Source organism: Empidonax traillii, unplaced genomic scaffold (assembly GCF_003031625.1).
Source record: "Empidonax traillii isolate 1590-97213 ecotype Southwest subspecies unplaced genomic scaffold, ASM303162v1 scaffold58:size1836614, whole genome shotgun sequence".
Taxonomy (NCBI): domain Eukaryota; kingdom Metazoa; phylum Chordata; class Aves; order Passeriformes; family Tyrannidae; genus Empidonax; species Empidonax traillii.
The window spans coordinates 53,319-72,735 of NW_020955251.1; the positions used below are offsets into that span (position 1 = coordinate 53,319).

Genomic DNA, 19,417 nt, shown 5'->3' on the forward strand with positions numbered 1-19,417 from the left:
CAGGGAGCGAGCTATGTCAGCGTGGATCGGAGCAGGGAACGTGTGCTGGTGTGTCACCCTGCAACGTGACCTACATGGCAGCCACCAGCGCGCAGGAGGCAGCCACCACATCAGACATGCAGAGTGGCCCCCGTCGTGTCAGGGACATGGAGAGGGGCCGGGGAAGGCTGAGGGCACGTGAACGTGCCACCCTTTGGCAGTGAGACGAGCAAGCTCCCCGGGGAGCGTCGGTGATCCCTGCATCCCACCGGCGGGATCCTGCTTCCCTGGGAGCGCACGCTGCATCCTCCAAATCCGTGCTTGCTGCGGGGCAGAGGCTGCCCTTGACACAGCTCTGCTTCGTAGCCGGGGGGACTGCCAGGGCACTGAGACCTCCGCAAGTTGGCGAGAAGGCGAGAGCGCGTCTGCCGGGGGCTCCGCATCCGCACCGCACCCGCCACCGGCATCACGGGCGATGCGGGATCCAGCTCCTGAGCGGCGGGCGGCTGCGGCCCCTGTGCCCGGGTGCGGGAGGGGAGATGAGCGCCGAGCTGTGCACATCCCCAGCGAGCCGCACAGTGTGTGCCGAGGCAGCCGGTGCATGCGCAAGGCGCGGGCGGCCGCCGTGGAGGTGGGGAGCGAGGACCACATCGCTGCCTCCGGCTCCGAGCTGCCAGTTGCTGGTTGCCAAGCAGTTATCATTGTTTCTGTGACGATTGCAGAGGCTGTTGCTAATTGAAGAAGCCCCCACAGCATCCTTCTCTCTCTCTCTCTCTCTCTCTCCCTCTGCTCCTGCTTCTGCTTTTATTTTAGAGGCTCAAGGGGGAAGACAGCCAGACTAGTGATTTTTTTTTTTTTTTTTTTTTTTTTTTTTTTTTTTTTTTTTTTTTTTTTTTTTTTTTTTTTTTTTTTTTTTTTGCATAGCATTTTTATTTATTTCTTTTTGTGGGGGTGGGAAATTTCTCAGCTGGTGATTAAGTGATGGACTAGTTACTCATCCGTATCCCTTTAGTCTTTGTGTGTGTGTGTGTGTGTGTATGTCTGAACACACAGACAAGCTTACACACACACACACACAGAGTAAAATCCTGTTTGCCACTGCAGTGGGCACAAATAGGTGAGCATGACTACAGCCAAGGAGCAAAATGCATCAGGGAAACAAGCCCAACAACAAGACCAGGTAATGCTTATTTTCCTCAATTTCAAACAAATACAGATGCTTTATATAGCTCTATGTTTCTTGTATGATTATTATGATTTATTTTTAATCTTTTTGGTGTGCATTCCTAAAACTGTCAACTGAGTCACCAGTCAGTGGCAGGAGGAAAGTGCTGTGTAGCTGTGTTCAAGGTCTGCTTTCTTGGTGTGTGTGTAAGCTGAAATTGTGCTATTTTTAACAACCTGTACCTCTTGCTGAAGACTATAGAGGGATTTCTTCTATAACTTGTTCCTTACATGCATGCTGGGGGTGGGGGGGGGGGAAGGATGTTGGGTTGGAGGCCCCTTCTTGCTAGAAGAAGGGGTAAGAGTATTTAAACCCCCCTCTGCAGATGGATATAGAATTGTAAAACTGGGATTCAGCTTCTGACTTTGTCGTGCACTTTAGGGGAATTTTTTTGTCTGACATTGTCTTGGAGGGACACTTCAGGGTACAGCGTGTGCTCAGGCTGTGCATGAGCAAGCATGGATGGCGGGGGGGGCAAAAAGCAGCTGCGAGTAGGTTTAACTCCCACTGGCTTTGGAGAAAATTGCCGTGCTTGCACCATACCTAAACTCGATTAATTTATTTCTCATGGTAGTTGTTTTATGTGTTACTGTACAGGTAGAAAGTTAAAGGCTTCATTTTCTCTGTCAAACCTGTATTACAGAGGATATTGCTGTCTGCCTGCACTTACCAGGACAGAATGAAGTCAAAACTTTCCCTGTCAAAAAAGCAGCGGGTGGCAGGAAAAAAAAAGGGAGGTATCCTCAACCATGAAGGATAGGCATAGTTAGAAAGTGGTTGCATGAGGGGAAGTCTGGTTGCAATCTCTGAGCTCCAGCTGAGGCTGGTGAAGGTTCCTGGGCTCCGGGCACACTGGCAGATCAGCATCTCCGTTCTCCTCAGCACCAGCTTCTCCTCCCCGTGCTCGGGCCCCTGTCTGAGGGAGCCTGGATGCTCCAGTTCTTCAATTTTCCTCGTCTCCTTAAGATATTGGAAGTTCACCACTTTAGTCTTTGGTTAGGACAGCATGGGAGGATAATTTAAACAGATCTCTCTCAGGGCACAAATTAATTCTTAAAATAGTTCTTCCTGGCTAGGTAGGCTGAGAGCCTCACACGTTGTTTTTCTTTTTCTTTTTTTTCTTTTTTTTTTTTTCTTTTTTTCTTCATTTGTACTTAGTTTTAGGGAATTGAGGAAAGGGAAAGCATGGGAAGACACTAGGCACCAGAAATAGCATCATATAATCTGCATTTTCAGGGTGACATTTTGCTAATGGCCAAAACAGGCTCAATGGTTCAGTGAAAACAAGAAGGAAAAAACTTTGATACTCAGGGTAAAGAAACTTCATCTAAGCCTGCATCTGTTGGGTTTCTTTGCTTCTCTGTCCAATGCTTTCAGAGTATGTATTTTTTTCACTGTTTGCTACAGATTAAAATGAGTTTAGCTGTGTTTTCTGGCAGGCAGGGGTGTATAAGTACCTTTTCTGAACAAGGAGCTGTGGGGCTGTTCCCTCCTCCTTCTTAAAGCTATGTAAAAGTAACGGGTTTTGTAAGTCAAGAAGTGTGTGTTGCCTTTTATAAAGGAGCAGTGTTTTTGTTTCAGGTAGTGTTATCTGCCCAGTGCCACTTTGCTCTTGGCGTGCCATGTCTTTGCTACTTCGCTCTTCCCACATGAAGTATAAAATGTCCAGAATAAGTCTTTAGTATTATGCAGAATCTTAATTGAGTATATTCTATAACTGATTGAATTGCAATTATACCCATATGGCATGCTTAAATATTCTGAAAGTACATCCTCTCTCAGCTCTGCCCTAGTGTGAGCATGAAATAGAAATATCAAGCATATATAAATATCAATGATATTGATGAATATTAATGTTTGAGCAACTTTGCTCACTCCCATAATTTCTTTTTTTGTTTTCACAATGCATTATTAGTAAAAATGGCTTCACAGCAGGGATCAAATCCAATCTCTGTCCATTGATTTGAGTGCACTTTTATCTTCCAATACCAAAAGCAGATCTAAACCCTTATTTTATCTAAAACAGTTCATATCTGAAAAAAGGCTCTATCCAAATTCTATTTCTAGCTGAAATTCTATTTCCAGGCTTTTGCATATCAAAAATTACTGAGATTTTTTTTCATGCTTAAAACTGATCAAGAAACTGAAAATTGTAGCTGGGAGAAAAATTGAAGGCAAAGTGCTAGTCTGGCTGTAGAGGATTGAGTCTTTTTCAGAAGCAGCTGCTGCTGTCATAGGAGATTGTGACCATCCCTTTTCTGTGTTCCTTGCTGTGACATTCCCAGAATCCAGAAGCAAGCAAGTGACACAGCTAGCTTAAGTCTTTGCTGTGTCCTACCCTACTAACCTAAACAGAAGCTGGGCATGAAAAAACAGTACAGGAGAAGGGTGGGGAAAGTTTGGAGAAATCTGCAGAAGCTTTGCAGGCATAAATTTAAAAAAATCTACTTTAGACTTGTGTCTATATGCAAATGAAGTCATGTTCTGTCTTGAGATTTACAAAAATGATAATAATTAGAAAATGATTGTGATGTGGAGATAAGCAGCTGCCTTAGCTGCTGAAGCCAGACAATCCCTTTCTTCCTTAGGTAATTAAAAATGCTTCTGTACAATTTATTTCTGTTAAGCAGTGCTTCTAACCTCCCTGCCAGCTAAACTACTCAGAATTCCAATCATTTATCGCCTTGCTTATCTGTTTCACGAGTCTGAACTTTAAGTCTTTTGGGCTTCATGTACAGAAGACATTCTGTAAGTGATAAGTAATACTGGCTCGTGCTGTCAAGTTGTGATTGCTTGATCAAGCCTTAAGTTGGACGTGGTTGCCTCTGTGCACTGGGGTGCTTGTGACACAGCTGTGGTTTCTTGTTCAGTGGTTGGAGTTGGATACCATGCAGTGTACAATGATTACAGCTGGCTTTCTGCGAGACCCAGTGCTCAGGAGTCCGTAGCAAAGCCTGTAGGCACTAATAGACTTGGGATCTGGCTCAAGCAGACTAGAGAATCTTGTCCTCTGTCTTGAGGGTTGTTAGCTGGATATGGGGATACATCATTAAAGCCACTTTTCCATTAAAAAAAGGAAAATAAAATACCAGCAACAGGTCAAGTATTGTGACAACATGCTTTATCGATTTACACAGGCTGAAGATCTATGTGTTTTAACATAAGCCTGTAAATTTGTTATCTTAATTTAGCTCAGTTCTTGTTACTTTTAGTGGCCTTTGGGAATACAAATAGCTCTGCAGTCATATATAAAGATAAGGAGGCTGATTTTTAAATGAAAATGTGATAACAGGCATAATGCTAAAAGGAGACTTTCAAGTATTTTAAAAAGTGAGTCAGCGTATCAAGGATAACAGGGATCACATATTCTCAAAGAACACCTTTTATAAAACATAGTTAAAGGGTTGATTGGTTAATTGAGTATTTGAACACTCAGAATAAAGGATTGTTCTCATTTCTTTTGCTGTATAGAGAAGAAGTGTCAGGGGCTTACAGGGAGCAAGATGCTGCTCTGAAATGTGCTCATGTCCTAGACAAGGTTGCTAATGACTGTTTGCATGGAGCTCCATGTAAAAGATCAAAAATTAAGTGTCGAGGCAAAACAGCTTGAGGGCTGCCTTACTGAAGTGGGCTCTGTGGAGGAGTGGAATCAGATCAATAGAACAGTTCTGCCTATTAGCTGTCATTAAGGTAATCAATTCTGAATTTTACAGAACAGATGGAATATCAAATAATAGGGGTGGAGTCTTCAAGTGGAGAGAGAACACGTTTCACTTGGAAAACCTTGGCCAGACTCAGGAGAAAGATGATAGAAAGATTAATATTTCATGCTCCTAATGTTCCCCTGCCACTCTGTACTTCACAGAAATAGCCTGTAGTATCTTGAAGCGTGAGTACCGTTGGAGAATCTAATATACTATGCTGAAAAGTGCCTCTATTTGTGTAAATTTATCCAAACAAGAAAATCAGTGTGCACTTTAGCTGCATTTTGCAGGCTTTTCCTCTATGGTGTTATAATTCAGGTAATTCTGGGATTCCTGTTTAGGGGGTTGTCAATCCCTGTGTGCCTGCTGTCTTCTTTCAAGGTCATAAATATTCTCAGCCATTGTGAGTTGAGTCCTGTGCTATTACTTATCCCCAGAGTAGATTAAATTAAAAAAAATATGAGTGTGCTTACATTGGGAAGTAGTGTGGACCCACCCTAGGAGAGTCAGAGAGATTGTGTTGAGGTTCCAAACACACATTTTGGATGGTGGGGTTATTTCAGACTGGTTCCAGACTGGGGTGAATGTGTTTTAGTTGTCCAGTATCTTCTGACTTAGATTCATCCAAAATGAAGCCAGTTTGTGCATCCTAAGGGTACTATAACATGTGAGTTAGAGCATGGTAGATGGGTCAGACTGAGAGATTTGGTCAGTAGTGCAGTTCTGAACTGACCAAAAGTACTAGATGTGAACCATATGTCTTTAGTAAGGATGGGGGGATGCAGTCAAAGAAATGTAACTTCATGTGAGCTCTGATCTTGTATCTGAAGATACATATTTAATTTTTTTTCCTGGGAGGTGTGGCTTAAAATCATTCCAGACCTGCTCTGCTCATCTGGTTGCTGTCCAGAAAGTTGTTGTCCCTGGGTGTCTTCGTTTGCTTAACGTGCTTTGCCTGCAAGAATGCAACAATCCTGATTCTCTGTGACACCGAAGCCTCTTTATAGCACGTGAGCAACACAAATTGTGACCAAAGAGTGTAGGATCATATTGTAAACAGGCAGTAGTGTACAGCAGGTTCAGGCACTTAAAATAAGTTGTGAATTTTATCCCTTGAAATGAGGAAGGGACTTTGCCTTTTTATCTGTCAATACCATCCCTGCTGTATGCTCAATCACAAAGAGCCACTGCTGAATCATCTGTCTCTTTTAGCAAGGTTTGAGGTTACCAGTGTAACTCAGTGTTTGTAAGCAGATTGAGCTGTGAATTTTTACAAGACAACCCTGATTCACAGTGCCATTAGCTGGCACAGTCAGACTCCCCACTGCAGCACCCCAGTGGCATAAAATCCACGCAGAGGAGTTGAAGAGCACCATGACAAACCTCTGCCGTACCCAGATCCAACACAGGGCTCAAAGGAGCTTGGCCTGGAGCTGCTGAACAGGTGGGAGTGAGTCTCCCAGGAGATGAGCTAATTTAGCATGTTATCTCAGTGGCTTGTGACAGAGCTCCTACGTTCTTGGCTGGAGTTGAAAACTGTCATATCCCAAAGGTGAGTCCCTGCTTGTGAGAATCCCTCATTCTCACTGCAGTATTCTGGCTCAGATTATTACAGCTGTGCAGGAACCGGGGGCACTGTCCACTTTTGGAAGGTGACAGCCAATGAAAAGGGAAAGAGGAGAAACATGACTCTGACTAGCATAGAAAACAATGGGTTTCTTCAGTTTTAATGGAACCATTTAGTATTCATTGTTTAAGTGCATAATTTTTAAAAAATAAAATAAAATTCTTCATATGAAACCTTTTCTTTTCTTGATAACAACTCTTCAAATTACATATTTTATTGTAGACCCAACACAGGCTTTCTCCAGGAACTCATAGAGAACATTTATGTTTCATTCTGTTAATGGTATCTGATCTATTTCTCAGGAGATTAAATTTCCGTAATAGTGCTCCTGAGAACTCTGTATTCAAGAACATGAAATTGCATCAAACTGGCAGTCTTTTCGAGTTGTTAATTTGCTGTGAGGAATGCAGGCAGCAATGGGAAGGGGGAGACAGAGGTGGAAAGGAACATGTTTGGCATAAAGCTGGAGTGTCAAAAAGAGGAGGCTGTAGAAAATCCCTTTCCGTATTCAGTGCTGAAATGGAAGTGCTTCTGGAAGCTTTTAAAGGTTCGTATACTTCCATAGGATGCTGCTTGAGACTGTGCAAATTTTACACTCTGTCTATACCTTGACCAAGTGGGATGTGGTCTGCCACTTGTCCTTGGTACAGTGTTGGTGGTTGCTGCTCCCTCCATCTCTGGCAGGGGCACCTTGTGTTGCAGTCTTTCTCATGAAAGCTTTCTTTTGATGCTGCATAAAGACAGAATAATTTGTCTCTGAAGTTCACCAGTTATCTAGGGGTCATGAAAGTTTGAACACCACAGGAAAAAAAAATCTTTGATTTTTAATTTTTTTTTTTTTGACTCTTATAGAATTCAATGTGTCATTCCAGTTGTGGTCCATTAGCAGTGTTATGCATTGCTACAGGCATTTAATGAACAGTGGGTTTGCCCACTTTCAGTTCTAGTGCCTTTAATTCTGCTTCTTTGTGATCTTTATCATGCATTAAGTTGTGGTGAATCATGGTCACTTTGGGTGATGGGAGAGAAGGCGGCACTTTTGAAATGATGTAGAGTGCAGTAATACCTGTGTTTTATGTAGTTTATTCTCTATTTTTTACATTCACATCTTTTGATCTTTTGTCCTTTTTTATTTTTTTTCTTTTCATCCCTCTCTCCTGCCTTCTCTGATTCTTAAGTGGGAGTTAGGTAAGTGAAATAGATTCAGAGAAAGGAGGGTACCAGCAGCAATGGAATTGGAAAGCTGTGTGCACTCCTCCAAAAGGCTGCTGAAGATGTGAAGAACTAACTGCAGAAGTGAGAGAGGTGCATTCAGCAAGGTTGAAACATTTGTTTAATATAAATTTGGAGAGGGACGTATATTGGAAATCGGTGAAAGTAATCCAGAATGGAAAGGCAAATTAATAATAATTCCTGATTTAACAACAAAGTTTGAGTGGGATTATTGGGTGGCTCTGCATGACAGTTCAGTGGGTGGAGCATGGAAATTAGTGCTTCTTGTGTTCAGACTTCCACTGTGGCCTTGAGCAAGAGGGTTTGATTCTCAGTGGCAGTCAGCAACTTCTCTTCTGCTGAGATAGTCCATTCTTGTCTTAGGTTGGGAAAAAAACAAATACCTTGGAGTCTCCTGAGGATAAGTACATGAAATAGGGAGTTCTGAGATACTGTAGTAACTCAGGCTGCACAAGGACCTGAGATATCAGAGAGATGCACTCCTTGATGTTTAGAGAATGGAGGGAAAGGGTCACAGGAGAAAAACCTGAAAGTTAAAACTCATTCTGAAGGTTTAGATATGAATAAGAATTTCGGCAGAAAAATATCAAGATAAAGGTAAATCCTGTCAGGACTTGAGACAGCTATAAGCAAACTTGCAAATGAGAGAGAGATAATGCATGGAATTTTGGGATTGTATCTGATTCTAAGATTTTGAAAACCTGAAGCAATTTTATACTTGAAGGTAAGATAGAGATGCGTCTTTCAGCTCTCTGTTGCATAGTATAGAGACCTTTTCCAAGGAGGAGTAAATAATAATTTTTTTTTAGTAGAAGTAGTACAGTATAATTAGGAGCTGTAGAGGTGAAATGGAAAAGTAAATGGGGGGGATGATGAACCAGGGATATGCATGGTAAAGGGTTAAACCACACCCTTTCAGAAATGGAAGCTAGAAGCTGAAGTTTTGTGCTGGGTAATTTGATGGAGATCATCTTCCTGAAAGTCAGGATTAGGTGATAAGCAAAGGCTGAAGCCCAGAGTTTGGTACTTGTAGAGAGAAAGCCTTGAAAAAAAAGTTGTGGAAGTTGTGAAAAGAGCTCCTAAGTGTGATGGAAGGGAAGAGGCATAGCTACTTCCCACCAAAACTGATGAAAATCCTCCACAGATCAAGGAAATTGATGGTGCCTGGATTGCCTGTGCCCTTACTGCTTCTGGAATAAAGCTTTGTTTTGAGAGACAACCTGTGGGCTATCCATATCATGTGTGGTCACTGGCAAGCAATGTATGGCTGTCACACTTATCAGATACTGTTTTGTGATAGAAAACGCAGGTGGAAAGTGTAGATAGACCATAATTTCTCAGAGTGGGATTTGTCCTACTCTGCTGAACAACATCTGGTCACAGAGGCATAAGAGGGACTGTGCTTTGGGATCTTATCTTGTTAAAGAGCCCTGCAGTGCCAGCACTGTGGCTGTGCCTCTGCGCTCGGTGGCCTTGGCAGGAGAGGCTGGTGAAATGATGGGGGACACTCCCTGCTTCCCTGGTAAGTGAGGAGTGCTGTTGGAAGGCGTTTCCCTGTTCTTCAACAGGGAAGAGAATGGGCTAGCCTTGTTAGAACTGACATGTGCTGAGGCAGAGAGGGTTAGTGATGGGATCCCAGTGAGTCACCAAGGGAGCAGGAGCATCTCTCTGCTGCTCCCTCAAACTTGGTGTGTCCCTCCCAGCTCTTTGTTGGTCAAACACACTACCACCATCCCTGTGTGGGAAAGCCTTGTGCCCTCGTTGCAGTCACTTTTACAGATGTGAATACACAAGTCTAAGCTGAGTGGAGAACCAAGCTCTGAGTGTGTGCTCAGGGTGAAGGAGGATGAGACAGACTGAGGCAAATACTTGTGAAGAATTAAGGTGAGCTTACACATGAGAAGATCATGCAAAAACCCATTAGAAAGGGGAAGAGGATGAGTTTGAGTGGTATAGTAAAACCAAGAAAATCTGAAGGCTAAACTGTTGGTTTTTTGTTTAGTTTTGGGGTTTTTTTTAACCTTTGTTTTATGTCCTTTGCTGGTTGGAAAACAAAGGGCTGTTGCTTTAATTGTTTATAAAAACGTGAGAGGGGTAAAATAAAAGTAAATTTTACATAAAGATTCACAATACTTTGTCTAAAGTAGTTTCTGTTACTACTAAACTGCTGCTGAGCTTGAAATTGGAGAGATAATAAGCCTTCATCTGAAGCAATTAGTCTGCAGTTTTTGACTCCATTACCTTCCTTATGTCTGTAGCTGAATAGTTACATGCAGATATTTAAGGCTTAGTTGTAGTATGATATTGTCAAAAGTGAAATCACAACTTAGACATTAATTTATCGTTAATTTAGCTTGTCAGAGATACTGTAATAAACATATAATTGACTGGGGGTGAATATATACAGTAGCATATCATGTTGAATGCATTTTGGGTCATTAATTTAGCTTAATCACACACTGTGACCAACCTCTCAACTCTTTTTGTGTCGAGTTTAAAGGGGTCTGATACTTAATCTTAATGTGATTGTAGGAACTAAGAAATGGTACATTAAGTTGTAACTGTCCTTAAGTGTGCTGACAACCTTACACTTTTATCTTTTTGTTTTCATGGCCAGGAGAAAACAGGTTATTTTCAAATGCATATGCAGCATTTTGTACCTACTGATAGAGAGAAGCTCAAGGTTGGATGGGGAAAACATATTGCAGCTTAGCAATGTGAACTTTCCTTCTTCTCCTTAAGAATCCCTGACTCTTCGTAGTTTAGTTGAATCTAATAGTACTATCAGCCTTCTTTTTTCTAATTTTCATGTCCCAGTATCTGTGATTTAAAAGTTAATTTACAAACGGTGCTGAGAACACTGATCCATTGAATCTAACAAGTATTTGAGATTAATCTTTGTGAGCTTAATCACTGGAGATTTCAGTTGCAATAAATTGATTTATTTTCCATGGTGTTTTCCTTATGAGTTACAACACATGGCTTCACATGGATTATACTGATGCTTGAATTGGCCACTGCAAGTCGTGCTATAGTTAAGAGGTCTTATTCCAGCAGTCCAAGCTAAACAACCCAAATAAAACAAAGAACAGTTGTGAATGTATGGGACAGCAAAATCCAAGGAGAAATTGATTGAAATATTCCATGAAAGTACTAAGCACATAAGGTTTGTGCATTAGTAAAATGTATATGGATTAGGATATGTTTTGATTTGCTGAAGACTGTTCGGTGCTTGTTCGAATTGGTATCTCTTGGCAAGACTAGCTGACTTCAGTTACTACTCATCTACCTGAGAAATGTTGCCTTCCTATCCATAACATCTTTGAGGTTGATAGTAAGTAAATAGATGATGTCTTCTTTTGGTTTTGTGCCTTGTTTCCAAACTGGGCTTTCCAAAGCCCTTCAGGGAGATTAGGAGACTGTTGTTATCTGTTAGGCCTCTTTTGCTCAAATGTGTGAAGGAATTCAGCGTTGATGCTGGGCTGTATGATCACAGAGTATTCCTGTGTAAAACAGAGAATTTTAAGGAATTCTGGAAAGTGTGAGCATCTAAAATAAGATGAAGAGATGTTTGACATGAGTGGCTAAATTGAGAATAAATCTATTGACTTTATAGCTGGCCCCTGTACTATCTTTCACCATCCTGAAAATGCTTATGTAGGAAATTGAGGCTTTAAATATACAAGAGCTTCAAACCTGTAACTAACAGGTTTATTTCAGCTGGTCCATACTGTTTTCATAAATGCCATATTGGCTTTTATAACAGACAAAGATGATATTATAAGCAGTTCTTCTCTGTACTCTTTTGTCACGATGGGAAGAAAAGCTTTTTTTCAGAAATCAGATTTCTTTAAGGTCCTCAGAGATGTGAACTCCAGCAGAGCTTGATGAAGCTCTGTCTGAGAATGGACTTCAGGATTAGGACCACAATATAAATTAGGCTGTGTATACATGCTGGAATAAGGTTGCCAGCCTGGTTTCTTCATCATTTGTTTCAGAAGTTTTATTTTATCACTCATTGGCTCTCAGCCTCTTGCTTGTGAGGAAATACTGTCCACATTGGTCTTCTTCTGACATTGAGGTGGGAGGTGACTAGAATGCACCAAGTAGGTCCCCTGCCAAACCTCCATGCTATATAGTGTGCTTCCCACAAATTCCTGTAGGTTCCTGTAAGTTTTAGAACTTCTCCAGTCACTTATAATGCTCCTAGCATTTGGGTAGTAAATCACTATTTACAGTAAATAAATTGTCACCCCGTCTGTCATGTCAAAAGGGAATATTTTTTTTTTCTCTTCAGCATCCTGGTGTGAATTCCATAAAGACTAAGGTGACCAATAGCCTAGAGCCACTGTCACAGGCTAAGCCCAAGTTTTAAGTCTTCAGTGATTTTCCTGCTGTAATTTCCACCTGTTTGAAACTATGACTCAGAGTTGTTTTTCTGTGAAATGCAGTTCATTCATGCAAGGATGTTCCCACTAAATCATCTAACTCAAAATATTTTGGGGAGACCTTTCAAATCTCCGTGGAGCTCTGCCTGTGGATGGATAAGGAGCTGGCTGAAAGCTTGTGGGTAAGGATTAGAAGGAGGGAAGGGACAGGTGACTTTACAGTGGGGGCCTGTTGCAATCCACCTGACCAGGAAGACTGAGGGGATGAGGCACTGTACAGACTGATCATTAATATTCAAGGATCACCTCCTTCAAGCTCAGGAGTGATGCATCCCAACAAAGACAGGCATGACAGGCTTGAGAGGTTGGCCTGTGCAAACCTGGTGAAGTTCATCAAGGCCAAGTGCAAGGTTCTGCACATGGATTGGGGCAATCCCAAGCACAAATACAGGCCAGATGAAGAAGGAATTGAGAGCAGCCCTGAGAAGAATAACTTGGGTGTGTTGATTGAACATGACCCAGCAATGTGCACTGGCACAGAAAGCCAAATGTGTCCTTGGGCTGCATCAAAAGAAACACAGCCAGCAGGTCAAGGGAGCTGATTCTGCCCCTTTACTCTGCTCTTGTGAGGGTTCACCTGGAGTGCTGTGTCCACCTCTGGAGACCTCAACACAAGGACAGAGGAGGCCATGGAGATGGTTGGAGGGCTGGAGCACCTCCCCTATGGAGACAGACTGAGAGAAGCTGGGGTTCTTCACCCTAAAGAAAAGGCTCTGGAGAGACCTTATAGCACCTTCCAGTGCCTAAAGGGGGGCTGCAAGAGAGCTGGAGAGAGACTTTTTACAAGAGCATGTAGTGACAGGAAAAGGGGAAATGGCTTTAAACTGAAAGAGGATTGGGTTAGATTAGATATAAGGAAGAAATCTTTACTGTGTGGGTGGTGAGACACAGAAACAGGTTGCCCAGAGAAGCTGTGGCTGTCCCATCCCTGGAAGTGTTCAAGGCTAGGCTGGATGGGGTTTTGAGCAACCTGGTCTGATCGAAGCTGTCCCTGCCCATGCCAGAGAGGTTGGAACTGGATGATCATTAAGGTCCACTCCAACCCAAACCATTCTATGATTTTATGGTTCCATGTTGAACATGTGTCAACCACAAACCTATTTTACCTAAGAGTTTGCGTGTGTCTACGTTAAAATGCAAAACCAAAAAAGACTAAAATGATTCAGTGGGTTGGGAAATTACCAAACCAAAAAAAACTCTCCTTGTTCTAAAAATTTATATGTGATAAACTTCTGGTTTTATCCTTGAAGTTTAAAAATACCTGAAAACTGAAACTCTTTGATACAACTGGAGTTAATTACACCCCCCAATTAATATAATAAGTCTCTTCCCTGTCTTGCTCTAGGACAGAGAAGAGGGCTTGGCTAGTTGCTACTTCTGTAATAAAGCATTCTGGAAATACTGTTTTATGTACACAAAAATATGAAGTAATTGAGCTCAACAGGCCATGTAAAATACACATGAGAAATAAAGCATGTACTTGAAGCTAAAAATATAATCCTAAATGAATCCTATTGGGATGGTCCGTGCTTGTGCTACTTCTGGTCCTCTCACTGCAACTAGAGCTTATTTCTCTTTGCTTTTGTTTCCCAAATAGCTTTTTTTGTCATTTTTCTTTGACCTCTGTGAAAAAGTTGCAGTAAGAATCAATTCTTTCTTCATACAAGTTGCTACAGCAGGGTCTACTGTAATGCATGAGTTGTGTGTAATCCTGCAGAGTAGAACAGATGTAGTGGAAGTTTGGGGAAGAAGGTAATGAAAGATTATAATAAATCTACACAAGTTTACTCTTTCACTTGTGTAGGGAGACAGTGATATACATTTTTCAAACCATCATCCAGGTTATGTTTCATTCTGTTCTATCCAGGCTCATATATTTTTGTTCACAAATGCCTATGGGCTGCAAGAAACGCAGCCTCCGATACCCACTGAGCTTATGTTTTGTCTTTCCTTGGTCCATTTCTTGAGTAAATGGTTTGTGTCACTCAAGGAGAAACTGCTTTAGTGAGAAAAAAAGAGGAATGCACTTGTTGCAAACTATTCACCAAATACTGTTTGTACTTTTATCTGTGTTTGGCTGCTGGTCAGGTGTAATGCATAACTTTATTTTTATTGCTGAAACTGCTGGTAAAACAAGAGATGACAGTTGCTCTAAGGAGACTGAATTTAGGTGACAGATGTTTATACTTCTTGGCAGTTTCCATAGGGTTTCCTTCTGTCATATAAGCCTTCAATTACCAAGAAGATTACTCCATGGCCCTATGCCAAAAAAAACCATTGAAAGTATTTTTTATATTATTCATCAACATGGATAATACAACTAACTCAAGAGCAGATCAACTCCAGTTAAGGGATTCTTCAAGACTGATTGTGTTGTCAGTGTGCAAAAGTGAAGATCTATATCTGTCTGAAAAAAGGAGTGGCCTTTACTTGTCCATTTGTGCTGCTTGTTTTTGCAAATGTGGACTATCATTACATTATCCTTTTGCTGTCATATCCTGTGAGGGAGGAGAGGATGCAAAAAAAAAAAATTTATTAAGAGAGACTATTACCTTAAGCAAAGAGACCTATAAAATCACTGATGTCCAATTTGTGAAATTCCAGTGAATAAGAGAAGACTAGGAGTTTCCTTTAAAAACAAACAACTAAATAAATAAATCCACCTGTGACCCTTGCCTGCAGGAATTATGGATTTAAGGGAAGAAAGATTTTTGCAGAATTAGCAGCTGCTGTTGCTAGTCTCCTGGATTCCCTCCTCCCTGCAGGGAGGTGGTTTGCAGAGGGGTCAGGGGACAGGAGGTTGTTGCTTCCTGCTGCCTGACTGAAGGATTTGTCCTGCTCTGACACTGCAGCAGAGGCAGATGGCTGAGGGTGGCACGGAAGGCTCCCGTCTGTTTTTAGAAGCAGGTTTCAGTGCCTAGACCCTTCCTCTTTTTGTCAGTTGGGCAATGCTTCAAACTTTGGCCACATATTCAACTTTTAAAAAGCTGGGAGAGGTCCTTGGTTTTTTTAGAGCATTTGGGACAAATATCTTCATGAGTTTTGTCTTGATAGAGCCACTGAACGATGAGATCATTGCATTGTGGAATGCACTCTGCATGTGTAAAACACAGCTAAAACTACTCAACAAGCTGCAGAGACTCATTTAGGTCTCTGGGATTTGGCAGGAGATGACCAGTTAACATGAAAACCCAGGAAGAAAATCAAATACTTGTGGGAGATGTTGAAAGTAACAGATGAGAAGAGATTACTTGCAGAATTTTAATGCTACACAATAAATTATTGCTGGTAAATTGAACTGCTGCTTGTTTTCAATGATATTACAGAGCTGGAAATAATGCATATTTTAGCCAGGCAATCATCTACTATCTTTTGTTGACAGACAAGTGAAACCTGAACAAGGAAAAAGACTAATTAATCATTACTTTATGTAACCTTTACTAGCATGATACAGTATTTGCATTTGAGTCCTAGTGTGCAGTGTTCATTTAAATTAAGTTTGGTGGTTTTTTAATTTATATTATTGTTTTTGGGGTGTTTTAGAGGAACCTAATAGAGTTAGTTGTCCAAGTCCAACCAAAAATGACAGTCTCAAACGTATTCGCTTTCTGTGCGCCACATAGTTGGTAAATATTCCCCAGGAGGGAAATTGTTGAGTTGTGATAAATTGTTGAGCATCTAAAAGCTATTGTTGGTCTCACTGGGGATCACTGAAAACTCAGTGCTCTTGAAAACCCAGCCAATTATGTAGGTGCTTATGCATAGGCTTTGAAGGCTCACTTTTCTTGCTTATTAAAAAAGATGTTTTTTTAAAAGCTTTCTGTCATTACTGGTCATTTATTTTCCCCTCTGTTTTCTTTTGAAAACCTCTAAAAAGATAGCACACTTGAAACAAATACATTTAAACTGCTGTGTAGTCAAATGATGCATTTAATTTTGAAAACTGAGGGTTTTTTGGTCAGTGTTAAGGAGGAAAAAGCAGCAGTTTTGCAGATTTTAGGGCATTAGATAATTCTGTTGAGTTTTGCCTTTTCCTGTGCATCCAAAAGATAATAATGAAGCTGAGGTGCCACTTAAGTTATAGAATATAGTTTGTTTTCTTTTTTTAATTGGAATGTAACAGACTCTGGAAGACCTTAGGATAGGAGATGCTCTAAAATATCTATTTATATTATAAGGTTATGTTATTTAAATATAGCCTCTTTACAGAAGGTTGTGTGTTGCTGAAATGGCTCTTTTCTACATGTATTAGTAATGCTTAACACATTCTACATGGTTTCTGTCTTTGAATTGCTTTTAAAAATATTCTTTCTGACATCTCAGTGATGTAGGTAAACTGTATAACCCACACTTGGCAGGAAGGGAAGCTTAATACAAGAGTAAAGTGACTTGCCCAGGGCTATTTTGCTCCTGTGTTTCAGGCTCCAGACCCATGTATTGCAATGATGTTCATTATGGGGACAAACAGTTTGGGTCAGCACTGGCTTCAGGCAGTTTGTAGACATGTCCTACATTGCTTAAGCATTAAAATTTTAATGATTTATTCATCCATTCATTTGATTACTCAGTTTCTCAGTTTTTAGTTCTTTTAAATAAGATCAGACACACTTGGGTCTTTGGATCCTTATGGCACTTCTAGGAATTTGACAGCCATTCAAAGAATCTCCTCCTAAACCAGGCTCTGGCAAGTAACCATGGATATTAATAATCCATCAGGAGAACGTGCACACTTTAATTATATATGCCCCTGTATACACACAGATATACAGGCATACAGCCCACCACGAAAATAATCATATGAATACTTGTCCCTGGTAGCATCCATTGAACTCTGAACCTGAGAGCAAGAAATCATGGTCTCACAGCCAAAATGCTTCCAGAAAGGTGTTGGGCACTATTTCTCCCCTTGGAGAGGCAGCATTTTCCAGCTTCCACTGGATTGCTACTGGTCTAAATAATAACTAACCTGGGAAATACAAAGCAGACTGGTCCACCCCTCTCAAAAAAGGTCTCATCTCTGGAGTACAGAATAGTTGTCTTCCTCTGCAGATGGTTTTAAATTTGAAGTGGTTTGTTATTTCTTCCTGAAGGAAGGAGAATTTCATGATATCTGCTGGCTTGTGTCAGGAAAATATCCAAGTGGTGTGGGAGAATGCTTTGCAGTGACAGGATAAAATGAGCCCCAGAAGTGGCTGTCGGATGCACTGATGTAACCTCCTCCTGTTTCCAAGTGCCTCACAACTGCTAATGAATTTAACCTCAGCAGCTGGGATGCTGGCATAGCTTATGAAGCCTGCACAGACCATTTTGGTTACCTGCTTAGTCGCCCTGAGTATCACAGGCTGCACATTTACCTTTAATTTGTGTTCCTCCTTTCACAGGGAGAGGATAGAGGCACAAAGAGATGATCCAGCTCTGTTTCAGACCTGGCTCCTAACCCTTGCCTCCCAAGTCTTCAATGTTTTCTCCACAAAACTACCCTTTTCTCTCAGCAAATTCAGTGTCTCCTGTCACCAGCAGTGACAGGAGTATTTTATAACCTGCAAACGTGGTTGCTTCCCTTGAGGGGCAGAGTATATGTCATTCCTTAGTGGGCAAATAGGAATGGCATGAGGGATGTCTGAACAGTGCTGCTTTATCTGTCCTACTAGACAGATAGTTCTGTGGCCACGGATCGCTGGCCTGAGAAAAAGAAATATGATGAGGTTTTCAGAAAAATCCTTGAAATTTTTCTCTTTCTTCGTTTCATAGCATGGCAAAGCAACCGCATTTTCAGTAAGCTACAACTAATGAGGGCAAAAGGACCTAGAGAAAGTGTGGAGTCTGGAGGAGAGGGAGCCTTCCCTGGAAAATAGACATAGTGCGTTAAAAATATATATGTGGGGAAGAGGAAAAGTCACTAGTGAAATAAATCATCACTCTCTGTTGCTTCTGAAACCATAGATAGTTTCTGTCCTGAAATACTCTTGAGTATCTTTCCACTTGGCCCTAGCAGTATTAGTGGCATAGAGCTGGATGGACAGTCCTGCATTTTCCAAAAGACAGGGATTCTGGCACTTGGTTGATGCAATAAATGCTGGTTTTAGGAAGTATTTTCCAATTAAGTAAGATAGCCCTTTGCCTCTAAGGATTTCAAACTACCCAATATATTACTCCTGTTTTCATTCCATCCACATACTGTCAAGCAATACATGCAGACGTGCACATAAGTGAACATACCCACCCGCCTAAACCCAACCTTTCCTATCCAAAGAAAAAAGCTAATGTTGGGAAGGTGGAAAGAAGCCCAGATGCCTTATCTGAGGACTTTCAGAAGAGTAGTCTGGAAGACTACTGGAAGAGTGGTTCTGGGAGTGTAATACTGCTGTTACTATCTAGGACTTCAGGCTCTGTTGCCGAAGGTATCAGATGGCGCGTAAGGACCAAGAAAGATGGTCTGATGGCTGAGGAGGTTAAACGCTGTCATGGGGCCCATCATGCCCTTGTGCTGTAATTTCTGTGTAATTCTGAGTGATCCCCTAGGCCAAATTTTTCATGGTCTTAACAGTTCCCATTTGTCCATTTCTTTTCTCCCCAGTGCTCAGCTGGATGTAGTTGCTCAGTAAGACTCTGGATTTTAAACTTTTTTTTGTTTCTTTTCTGACTTTCAGAAGTGCTAGACATTTCTAGCCACAATTGAACTAGATAGGAGCTATACTTAACTATATAAAGTTATGATAATTGCTCTGAATAAAATCTGTTCTCAGGCATCTGAAATTAAACACCCTAAATTAGCAAGACGTTTGACCTTAATCATTCTCTGATTCAGCTCCCCATCTGTGCAATGGGATGATGTCTTCCCTTCACCACGTAGAGGTGCTGTGGAAAGAAAGTGATGAGTAATTGAAGCCCTCACATATGGTAGTGATGAGCTCCATAGAAACTGCTGTGAGTAAATTGATAACTCTGCCTTTAAAGCAGGTTGGGATTGTGTGCTGCAAATAAGGCCACACACACAACGGTGAGGATCAAATGAAATGCTGAAGAGACCTCATTACGTGTGAGCACCAGCCACTTGGTGCAATGTCTGAGGCAGCTGAAAGTGTGTAGGATGTGTAATTAGACTCCTGCACAGTACAGATGCACAAGGGGCTGAATTACAGCTTGTGGACCTTGAGGCTTAAATCTGATATTGACCAATTTACTGCCTGTGTGTGAGCCT

The 19,417-nt window shown here is 41.4% G+C and overlaps 1 protein-coding gene across 1 annotated transcript in view; it reads left to right on the forward strand.

The window, feature by feature from the left end:
- Positions 1-897: 897 nt before the first annotated feature.
- The window catches only part of DPP6 (dipeptidyl peptidase like 6), a 245,207-nt gene continuing 226,687 nt past the window's right edge, over positions 898-19,417 (forward strand). The window contains exon 1 of the mRNA XM_027879778.1: positions 898-1,159. Coding sequence (XP_027735579.1) covers positions 1,103-1,159 — 57 coding nt within the window. The 5' untranslated portion in view covers positions 898-1,102. The remainder of the gene's footprint in view (positions 1,160-19,417) is intronic.